General features: G+C 34.8%; 2 protein-coding genes across 2 annotated transcripts; both read left to right on the top strand.

Annotated features, from left to right (window-relative positions):
* The first annotated feature begins 1921 nt into the window (after positions 1-1921).
* On the top strand, positions 1922-3288 carry LOC127790826 (polygalacturonase inhibitor-like). Its single transcript, XM_052320526.1, has one exon. The coding sequence runs from the start codon at positions 1968-1970 to the stop codon at positions 2949-2951; it is 984 nt and encodes a 327-aa protein (XP_052176486.1). The 5' UTR covers positions 1922-1967; the 3' UTR covers positions 2952-3288.
* Positions 3289-5525: 2237 nt separating this feature from the next.
* On the top strand, positions 5526-6878 carry LOC127789537 (polygalacturonase inhibitor-like). Its single transcript, XM_052318429.1, has one exon. The coding sequence runs from the start codon at positions 5642-5644 to the stop codon at positions 6620-6622; it is 981 nt and encodes a 326-aa protein (XP_052174389.1). The 5' UTR covers positions 5526-5641; the 3' UTR covers positions 6623-6878.
* The last annotated feature ends 5636 nt before the right edge of the window (positions 6879-12514 follow it).

The following is a 12514-nucleotide window of genomic DNA, read 5'->3' as shown; positions in this document are numbered from 1 at the left end:
CAATTAAACAAACAACTTGGTCCATGATTCCGGCTACAAGCTAACTAAAGAATTAATGAAAAGCCATTAGATATTTGTTTGCCGTGACAATGTTTTTATCCGGCAAAAACAAGTTTAACAACAAAGAGATAAGGTCCAAAATTGCAAATGTAATTTGATATTTAAATATTTAACAATAATATTTGATGTGATATTTTCTATTAATTTATTATATTTTTATATTAATTAAATAAATAACATAATAAAATAACACTTTTAAACCATGAAGGAACATTTTCATTTAAAATTTACATAATCAGTGGGTCCAAAATGTTCCTGAATATGCCATGCTCGTAGACGGATATCACATAAAATTCTAGCAGCTTCACAGCGCAGACCATGATACCTGAAAATTTACCACTGTACTTTTATATTTTTTTTATTAATTTAATTATATTTTAAAATTAATTTAACTCTTATATTTTATTTTTTAATAATAATTTAAATTTTTATTATTTTAATTATACTTATATACTTAAATTTTTAAGTCAATTTAATCCTTATATTTTTATATATAAGAAATAAAATAAAATAATAAAATATCCATTATACTCAAATTAAATAAACTCAAAAATATAAATTTATGAGTGTTATTGAAATAATAAAACTTAGATTTAAGTTAAAATATAAGAATTGAATTAATTTAAAAATATAATTGAAGAAAAAAAAAATTAATAATTATAAAAAAACATAAAAATAAAAGAGAAAAATATATGTGTGGGCAAAATCTACAGCGGCGTCGTAAAGAAAGACAATTACATCACGTGGGTGCCAAATGAGGGTCAAAATCAAGAGAATGAATGGATAAAAAAAAATAAAGAGACGGGTGATGTGAGGCCCGATGGATAACAGCCAGGCAAATTCATTGATTGAATTTTGAAACACGTGCATGTTTCAATCAAGCCGGATCAACTCTATCCTATCGCCCTACTCCCAGTCAATAATGACTCCAAGGACGAGCCGCCACGCCCCTCCCAACTTCTGATTTTGGCCTAATCTGCCTCCTCTACTCAAATATCAGACTCCTCCGCCATCGGCCCTATAATTTTTATTTTATTTTTTTTTTATAATCAGGTATCAGTGCTCATGTTTTCTTAATTCCAGACCTATGTCTCCCAAAAAATTATAGGCAAATAAATCCAAATTTGATTACAGTCAATAAAATTAGTATTACCTCCAACCATGCACCGTTCAACAAGAATTAAACACTTGCATCCAAGCTGCTTCTTTCCACTCGAATATATGACATCTTTATCACTAGTTTCCTCTTTCACCATTGAGCTATCACTTGGGGGTTACAATATTTTTTTAGTACCTTAGAATGCTGGTAATGTGTTGTTTAATTGACATAATATTACAGGTTAAATATATATATATATATTAAGTATTATTTATTAATTAATATATAAATTACAAAAGATAAGATAGGTAAATATTTATATTTTTATCATATTTATTTAGTTATTTTTTATAAAAAAATCACTGACTTATCATTTATATTTTTAGATATATTTATTTTTTCTCAAAATAAGTATATTTTAAATTTTATAAATTAAAAAATAACATGTCTTTTAATAAATAATTTAATAATTTTCTTATAATATTTCTTAATTTTATTTTAATCATTTAATATATTAATTTAAAAAATATTTTAATTTTATTTTAGTTATTTAATGTAATTTGTGTCGGTCGATCGATTGAGTGCACACAAATCTCTTTTTTTTTTTTTTTTTCATTTTCAATAAAGCTATGGGCTGCTTTCCATTTCCTCGAAGGCATCTTTTCAGTCAAATATGATTATTACCAAATTTTATTTAATACTACATATTATCATGTACCCATCCCCCCTTTTTCTTTCTATAAATTGGAGCCACCAAGTATCAATACATACATTTAAGGCATTTGCAGCACCGTCTCTCCCTGAAACAATGGCTTCCCTCTCTCTCCTTCTCTTTCTTGCTCTAACTTTTCTTTCTGTCTCACGATCCGCCTCAGTGCGCTGCAACCCGAAAGACAAAAAAGTACTCTTCCAAATCAAAGAAGCCCTCGGCAATCCCTACCACCTGGCCTCCTGGGTCCCAGAACACGACTGCTGCGACTGGTACTGCGTCGACTGTGACTCCAACAACCGGACCTTCTCCCTCACCATCTTTTCCGGCAACATCTCCGGCCAAATCCCCCCCGCCGTCGGCGACCTGCCTTACCTTGAAACCCTCGTCTTCCGCAAGCTCACCAACCTCACCGGAACCATCCCGCCGGCCATCGCCAAACTCACACGCCTCAAGATGCTCCGTCTCAGCTGGACCAACCTCTCCGGCCCCGTCCCTTCTTTCCTCAGCGGCCTCAAAAACCTCAACTTCCTAGACCTCTCTTTCAACGACCTCACCGGCTCGATTCCTCCCTCCCTTTCCCAGCTCCCCAACCTCGACGCCCTCCACTTGGACCGGAACAAGCTCACCGGGTCAATCCCGGAATCCTTCGGCAAGTTCGCCGGAAAAGTCCCCGCTCTTTATCTCTCCCACAATCAGCTCACGGGCCCGATACCCACATCCCTGGGTGATCTCAACTTCACCGACATTGATGTCTCGCGGAACAAGCTTTCCGGCAACGTATCGTTCCTGTTTGGCCCCAAAAGCGTCTTGCAGTCCGCTGATTTCTCGAGGAACATGTTCGAGTTTGATCTCACGAAGGTGGTCTTTCCGGCGAGCTTGACGTGGTTGGATTTAAACCATAACAAGATATATGGGAGCCTCCCGCAAAGTTTGGCTGACCTGCAGTTGCAGCACTTGAACGTGAGCTACAACCGGCTCTGTGGTCAGATTCCGGTCGGCGGGAAGCTGCAGAGTTTCGGGGTGACGGAGTATTTCCATAACCGATGCTTGTGTGGGGCTCCACTGCCAGCCTGCAAGTAGAGAAGAGCACTTGCCGGCGTACGGAGTCGCCGGAAAGCTCGTGCTTTTCTGTAATAAGTGATTCCAGTTTGAAGTGTTAGCCTATCTACAACGCTCCCTATTCTGCTCCCTGTTATATTACAACCGGCTCTGTGGTCAGATTCCGGTCAGCGGGAAGCTGCAGAGTTTCGGGGTGGCGGAGAATTTCCATAACCCCGATGCTTGTGTGGGTCTCCCCTGCCAGCCTGCAAGTAGAGAAGAGCAGTGGCCGGCGTACGGTGTCGCTGGAAAGCTCGTGCTTGTCTTTAATAAGTGATTCTAGTTTGAATGTTATAAATAAATTCACTTCCTATTTTAATTTTATTTTAAAAAATTATTTTATCTACTTATAATTTTTACTATTATAAAAATTTATTATTTATTTTATAATTTAACAATAAATATTACAGTATTAAATTTTAGTAATATTTAATATATTGTTTAATCAATTAACTAATATTTTTAAATACAATTATTTAATAAAATTATTTAAAATAATTTTATAATAATCAAATATATAAATTAATAATTAAATACACAAAATAATGAGATACATATATACAAAATCAATAATCAAATAGACAAATACACTCATCCAATACAAAAATAAATAAAAAATTTCTCAAAATTACCAACCCACATTTGTGCTCAATTTGCTCCTAGCTGGAAAAGATGTTGTCGCTGTTCTACTCATTGTTGCCATCTCGATCGCTGCCACCATTGTTGCTCGTCGTTGCTATCGCTTTTGTTGGTTGTTACTTGGATCTGCTTGTCACTGTTGCCTGCTTTCGCTATCTACAACTTGTCTTCTTTGAATTTGCTCGTCACAGCATTTGCAACTCCAAATTCGATTCAGTTCATCTTTTGTTGTATCTGGTCAAGTCTCTTTTGACATTGAAATTGCTGTGGAGGAGAGATGGCAAGGGTGACTTAGTTAAAATCGCTCACCAAATCTATCGAGAGAATTGGGTTTCGCCAAAATTATGGCAAGCCAATTTGACAAGAATAAGCAACGTTGGAGGTGGGTAGCTTTTGTTAGCTCGCAATTATTTGGCTTGGCAAGCAATTTAGCTATTATGTTGGAGATAGCCTTAATTGTTTTCTAGGACGAAGTAAAAGATCACTTTGTTTTGTTAAGAGTTAATTAAGTAACAAGTGGGGTTAAATTTATTAATAAAATTAAAAAATATTGTGGGTGACTTAAAAAGATATTAATTATAATGGTAAACTTGATCCGAAATTTGAAAATTTAATGGCTTATTTCACATTTTTCTAAATACAATGTCTAAATTGGTTCTAAATTTGAAAATTTAGTGGGTTGTTTAATTTTTTTTAAAGTATAATAATTAAATTAATATAATTTATTAAAGAATCATTTATTTAATAATTTATTTTTTTAGTGTGTTTCAAATAATTAAGTACACGAATCAGTAATGAAATCCTAAATAACAAATAATTAATTTAAATTAAAAAAAACAATATAAAAAACATTAACACTCCATTTGCTTGGCTGTAAACCATTTGAAAAATATTTTACATAAGAAATTATTTGTATAATGAGAATGGTAAAATCTTATCATTGCCTCATATCCAAAATATCCCTTGTCAATATATAAGACTTTTTGTTCAAAATGAAAAACTTCTAATTTCTTTTTAACAATTAGCTCTGCATGATCGACTAAATGCTTACTCTCAGTTAACTAATTTCAAATTTTTAAACATGTCTTTTAAATTTTCTTCTTGTAGTTGATTAATGTTGTGTACGTAATCAACTAATTTCAGACAATAAGTATCAATTGTTGGTTTTAATTTGTGTGTCGATTATTAAATAAAGATCGTCAATCAAAGGAAGATAATGCATTTTTTAAGGTTCTTTTAACATCTAATTTAGTCGACTTCTAAAAATGAACAGTTAATAAAATGATCTTAAAATCAAAAGCACAAATACCATATCTCTGTCTAATTGACGACATAAATAGGTTAGTTGAGAAAAAGAAAACAAATTAAATACATTTTAACCATCGTCCAACACCAACTTTAATTAAATTTGAAGGAAAAAATTTTAACCAAATATGAAACAAATACAATTGATATTATTTATAAGCAAAGACACAATTGTCCACGAAAATTATATATTCACCTAATGAAATCAGCATGGCATATGGGAATTACAATAAACTTAATTAGTTATCAATAATGGTGCATCACGGCTAACAATTGCATGTTATCTTCCTTGTCATGGAAAGATTTTTACATTGTTAAGATCGGGCAGATGGAAACGACCAATGAGAGACCATGATTTAGAATCAGTGGACTAGACTAGCTCAACTAAACAAAACCCACTAGCTAGCTTCTATCATAAATAAATTGATTCGAGCGGGGACAATAATAATAATTAATAAAGGGTTACTTTTATGTCAATTATATATAATGCTCCGCCCACTTAATAAGTTAAATTGTCCCATATTTTTCTTTTTTTATTTTTTTGGAGAAGATATTATCGACTCGAAATAAATCATATTTATTTCATGTAAAAATTGGATTCTAATACGTTCATCACCCCCTTCGCCCTTGATCATCCTCATCCATCTATCTATATGGACCACACCACCCCCCCAAGTCCCCGCGCACTTGCAGACTGAATTTTCATCGGAAGCAGTAAAGATTCGATAATGGCTTCCCTCTCTCTCTTCTTTTTCCTCCTCTTTTCTCTCTCAGCCTCGGCCTCGGAGCGCTGCAACCCAAATGATAAAAAAGCCCTCCTCCAGTTCAAAGAATCCCTGGGCAATCCATACGACTTGATCTCCTGGACCCCCGACCAAGACTGCTGCAACTGGTTCTGCTGCGTCGAGTGCCACCCCACCACCCACCGCATCGTCTCCCTCGACGTCTCCTACGCCAACGTCTCCGGCCACATCCCCCCCAGCGTCGGCGACCTCCCCTACCTCGAAACCCTCATCCTCCGCAAGCTCCCCAAACTCACCGGACCCATCCCCCCGGCCATCACCAAGCTCACCCGCCTCAAGATGCTCTGGCTCAACTGGAACAATCTCTCCGGCCCCGTCCCTCCCTTCCTCGCCACCCTCAGAAACCTCGACTACATCAACCTGTCCTTCAACAACCTCACCGGCTCCATCCCGCCCTCCCTTTCCCAGCTCCCCAACCTCGGATACCTTCGCTTGGACCGCAACAAGCTCACCGGAACCATCCCGAAATCCTTCGGCAAGTTCGCCGGAACTGTCCCCGGTCTTTATCTCTCCCACAATCAGCTCACGGGCCCGATACCCAAATCCCTGGGTGATCTCAACTTCACCGACATTGATGTCTCGCGGAACAAGCTTTCGGGCGACGTATCGTTCCTGTTTGGCCCCAAAAGCGTCTTGCAGTTCGCTGATTTCTCGAGGAACATGTTCGAGTTTGATCTCACGAAGGTGGTTTTCCCGGCGAGCTTGACGAGGTTGGATTTGAACCATAACAAGATATATGGGAGCCTCCCGAAAGGGCTGGCCGCCCTGGAATTGCAGTTGCTGAACGTGAGCTACAACCGGCTGTGTGGTCCGATTCCGGTAGGCGGGAGGATGCAGCGTTTCGAGGCGACGGAGTATTTCCATAACCGATGCTTGTGTGGGGCTCCACTGCCAGCCTGCAAGTAGAGAAGGAGCTAGCACTTGCCGGCGTACGGATTCGTTCGCCGGCCGGAAAGCTCATGCTTGTATCTGTAACTGATGCTGGCTGGTTCGAAGTGTTATGTTCTTAAACCTCAAGCATCGTTAATTAACGCAAGCAAATAATAATAACAATAATACGAATGTTTTGGCTGGGGTGAGATCGAATGTATGCGTGTGTGTGTGTGAATCAATGACATCTAACTCTTTTTAAGTATTAATAAATTGTCAGATTACGAAATAATTTATGGAGACAAGCACGTTCCGAAACAGTTTAGGGTTCGATCAGACCATTAATAATGTATGCCGACGGGTTTTCGTTATCACACTCACCAATGAGTGATCTACGTACATAAATACGGACATTAACACATTATTCTTGTTGTGTGGTGTCCCAGCCGCTCATAGCTTGGGATTATGGAAAATGGTAATAATAATGTCGGCAGGGGGACCAATCTTTTTAAAAAGTCAGGAATTAGATTTTTTTTGTTGAAACTTTAAAGTTAAAAAGAAAAAAAAATAATATTGAGGGCTTAAAATATTATATTCTACTACTCTCAAACTGTAAAAACAAATTAAAGATAGATTTTTAACCATGTCCTAATCCTAAATTCCTGAACGAAATTCGCGCAAGCATAACCATCTCCGGCATTCATCTGCCTTATCCAACATTCATATTTGGCGTCGTTGCCACTCACCACCATCTGCCAATCCGATCGCCGGCCAAATGAAGAAAAAGAAGCAACAACAGTACTGAAATGAGGATATTGATGAAGAGCAGCAACAATATGTCCCTCTCAATCTCTCTCTATATGAGTTTCAGTTCACCAGAATATATATATCTATTAATGTAGCAACGTCGGGTTCTTGCGATTTGGAACCCACCTCGATCGTCAGCAGTTCCAGTCGGAATCTTTAGTTCCATCAGCGATGGGTTCCGTTAGCCATTGGATCAAGATCTCTCTCTCTCTCTCTCAGCATATCTAGTGGACCAGCCATCACCCACATTTTATGAAATACAATTATATAATATATAATTTATAATAGATAAATCTTTTCATTAACCATAGATTCAAAGCATAATATTAATATATGTTATACTGTAGGGTATAATTAATTATACCTTTTTATTATAATTGTTTTTAATTAATTTATTTACACAAATAGTGATATGTTCATTTAATTAATTTGGTTATTTTACAAGTTTTCTTTTACCAAATACATAAAAGAAACTTAAAACTCTAATTAAGGCTATGTTTAGTACAATATTTAATTTTTACTATTTTATTCCACAATCTTTGTGAAGAGTTTCTCCTTTGCCACTTGCCTCCGTTTTTCTGTGGTCGTAGGCCTCCGTTTCTCGTTGTCAGTTGCTACCACACTATGAAATCAAGAAAACCCACTCATTGCCCGTATGAGCAGCTCAGTTGATCAAGAAGGGGTATAAAGTATCTTCTGTGGTGAATTTTGGATCAAGATTAAGGATCGAGTGTTACAAGCGACAGTGTGAGGTATTTCTCTCCAAAGTGAGGGGGGCTCCTTGTGCGTGGTGAGACCGAGTCTAGTCATTGCGTTCGACTGGGTCACCATGATTAACCTCTCTCACATTCTGTCGGGTCGGGTGTGGGGGCGCTTGAGGTGAACGATTTCACTTTTTGACCAAGAAAACCCACTCATTCCACAACCCAACCCCTCTGTCGCCAGCCATCACATCTATTAGGAAATTGAAATCAAATAGTATACGAAAACTGTAAATAATTGAAATGAGACTAATTACCTAATTTCACATAATAGAATTGAGTCAGAACTTCGTAGGTTGAATTATTAGTTCAAAAATGAAATCACTAAAGCGGAAATCGTATGTGTGCCACAGCTTAAAAGTCACTAAAAAATCTACTTTGAGAGTTTTGTTTCTTTCTACACAAGTCGAAAGACAACACGTGAACACTTCCTCCATATGTCACACACATATATACTTGCATGCATGAGCATGTTTTTGCCATTTCCATGCTTCTTTTACACTTGAAAGAAGTGGCCTCAATTATTAAATGATAGTTGTCCTCTCAGCAATTGCACACAGTGATTGTAGATCCAAATATGAATATGAATCTGAATCTAGAATCTAGATCCAGAGCCCATCATGGGAAGACCAATTCGAGCACATAATCCAGATTTACTATATGCGATCAGCATACTTTTTTTCTTCGAGAGCTCATTACCATACAAATGTTAAGTATATATAGTAGTTCTATTATCTAAGTAGAGTATGTATACTATACACCAAAACTATCAATCACATTTATATCTCAATTTGATTCATCACTTGTTCAACAAACTTTGTATTTTCAAGTATGATTTAATAAATGATTATAATTAGTTGACCTGTAAATACATTCCATCACTTGTTCAACAAACTTTATATTTTCAAGTATGATTTAATAAATGATTATAATTAGTTGACCTATAAATACATTCAAATGTAACACTCAAATAGATCTTTCTTTTTTCCTAAAATCTTTCAATCATAATTCAATCATTTTTCCATATATGTTTCATATCTAGAAGAATCATACATGGTCTCTGGTAGCATTCCAAGATAGTTACATCGAATTATAACTTCTAGAAATAATTAAAGGTTAAAGGGTGTTTTATTAGATCCTTGTGACCTCGAGAGTCTTACACAATTAAAAGAAGAGATCATCCATATCTTTTGTTATCCTATTTTGGTCAAATTTTACACACATTGTATGAAACATATGCTATAGTATTATTCTTTATTTCCCATGGAGCATATGTCTTTTGTTATATAAATATAGTATAGGTGATAGTTCAAATATACTTAGTATCTAACTTGAGTCTACAACTTTACTTTACACATATTTGTTAAACAGGACTTCTACCTAGCATGCTTACACAAATATGGTGAGAAGGGGGATCTTCATCTTTCGGCTACCTTTTATAGCCTCATCTTGATAACTCATCAATGTAATTTTGTTTTAAACTTGAACTCTCATTAGCTTTCCTTTGTGATATGTTTAAAACTATATTTCATCTATGCACCATTTAGTCATAGATGTGATTATTTGTGTGAGAAAGCCAACTATCTATCCAACATATCTTTAATTCATGCACTTAGCATTATACGCAAAGCATTGCACTTAGTATTATGCATGAAGCATTGTATATATATATATGTAGGAATTAACTAATTTGTCTATTGAAACACAATTGGCATTAATAAAAAAAAAAAAAAAACATGAATCATTTATTAACGTAAATTGGGAAAATAATATTACACATCATTGTTCACAAAAATACATTTAACATTTACACGTTCCCAATGATTTAACAGGACTCTGGAATAAATCTCAAATGGGTTTTGTGAACGAATTTGATATCATTTTGTGTGTAGAGATATATTCGAAGCACACCTCTTTTTGTGCAACAATATCCCCCACAAAATTCTATCTTGTGTCAATTTGTTTTGTCTTTGAATGATATTTTGGGATCCTTAGTAAATGTTATTGCAATTTAACTATCATAATTCATTATAATAAAATTCGAAGAGTCATTCACAACTCCCAAGTGGTTCAAAAACCTCTTTAACCAAATAGTTTCTTATACTGCTACTGATAATACTACAAACTCAGCTGCCATGGTAGACAAAGCTACGCAACCTTGTTCCTTACTACTCCAAGAGATAGCTCCATTGTGAAGTAAAAAAGTATATACAAAGGTAGATTTTCTCTCATCTAAATCTCCTCCCCATTCAGTATCAGTATATCCCTCAAGGCGCGGATCTTTTTTTTTTTTTTTTATAACAGATGGAATAATTCGTTGTACCCTTCATGTACTTCATTATTCTTTTCATGGCTTTCAAATGCAATTGGCCTGGAATTGACTGATATCTACTCACCATGTTAATTGCATAGCAAATATCAGGTCTTGTGCACATTATAATATATATACATAAGACTTCCCACAGCATTGGAAATTCTAGCCATTTGTTTCTTTTAATGTGGAGTTTCTAGGCACACCGATCTTTCTACTAAAGCCTTTGCCTTTAGCAATTGAAGTATTTATAAGCTTGTAATTTTGCATATAAAATCGTTCAAAAATCTTTCAAATATATGGCTCTTGAGAAAGAGTTAATAATCTCTTTGAACAATCTCTCTTGATTTTAACACTAAGAATAAATCTTGCTTTGCCTAAATCTTTCATCTTGAAATTGGAGGATTACCATTCTTTGATAGTCAAAAGATATTCCTTATTATTCCCAATCAAAAGTATGTCATCTACATAAAGTGATAAGAACACAAACTTATCATTAGATCGTTTGACATATACACAGTGGTCTTTATCAATCATTTGAAAATCAAAAGACATAATCGATTGATAAAACCTTAAACATCACTGTTTGGAAGATTATTTTAACCCATAAATAGATCTCATGGGTCTACACACCTTGTGCTCTTGATCATTTTCTATAAAACCTATGGGTTCTTCTATATAAATTTCTTCTTTCAATTCACCATTTTGAAATGTTTTTTTATATTCATTTGGTATAATTTCAAATTTAAAATGGCTACTATTGCTAGGATAAGGTGTATGGAGATAAATCTTACAACAAAAGAAAAAGTTTCTTTGTAATCAATTCATTCCTGCTAAGTATAGCTACTAAACGTGTCTTATATCTCTTAATGGATCCATCAGTCTTTCACTTGATTTTAAGAATCCATTTATTTCCAATAGCCTTGTATCCTTTGGAAGGTTAACCAATGTTAATTTCAATTTCTTCTTCCATTGTCTTTTTTCATTTTTCTTTAGTAGGTCCAGAAAAAGGCTCTTAGACAAAGTTTATTCCTCATCTTATAGGGCAATTAGAAAAGTTTCATCTTCAACATCAAAACAACGTCGAATTATATGTCAACGACTATTTTTTCTAATTTGAAATTCATGTGAAATAGATTCAAAAACTCTCATCGCTTCTATTCAAATTAGATTCCCTAGATACATTTTCAGGTAAATGTACTAAACAATTTCAAACAATAGAATCATCATGATCCTCAATTTTATAAAGGGACAAATTCTGATTTATCTCTCCCATACTAGAAAACTCATTTTTCAATAAAAATGTACCCCAGAATTCAAACTCGGTAACACTCCCACTTGTCTAATCCCCAATAAAGGTATATTCTTTTGAGTATGCTGAGTATCTTACAAATATATTATTTTTGCCTCTCGGACCCAACTTTCCATGTTTATGAAAAGGATTATAAACATAAGTTGCACAACCCCAAGTTCTCAAATGAGTTAAATCATGTTTCCTTCTTGTTCATAATTCATATAGGGTAGAAGGTATTGATTTGTAGGGTACTAAATTGAGTAGATAGACAGCCGTCAATAATACATCACCCCCAAAAGGTGATTGACAACTTTGCCATTTATGTTTATTTACCTATCAATTCCCTTTTCATCGCATAGTAATTTGAATTGTTCAGAAAAGAACTCGCAACCTCTATTGGTTCTTAATACTTTAATTTTTCTATCGAATTGATTCTTTAAGTTCAAATATCTTTTGAAACATTTTAAAGCTTTTGACTTGTGAAAAATCAAATAGACAAAGATAAAACAAGTAAAATCATCAATAAAAGTGATGAAATAAACACCTCCATGTTTGACCTTAACATTCATTAGACTGCATATATTCAAAGCGAATTAATTGCAATGGAGTTTTAGCTTTAATCGCTTTGCCAAATAGTTTTATTGTCATTTTTCCAACCAAACAACTTTCACAAGTTGATAGATCTGCCTTTACAATTTGGCCCAAAAAGTATTCTTTTGTTAATCTATACAATTTATGTTGTCATATATAGCTTA

This window comes from Diospyros lotus, chromosome 14, assembly GCF_014633365.1.
Source record: "Diospyros lotus cultivar Yz01 chromosome 14, ASM1463336v1, whole genome shotgun sequence".
Taxonomy (NCBI): Eukaryota; Viridiplantae; Streptophyta; class Magnoliopsida; order Ericales; family Ebenaceae; genus Diospyros; species Diospyros lotus.
Note: the sequence above shows the minus strand (reverse complement) of the source record. Positions and strands in the feature narration are given on the sequence as shown.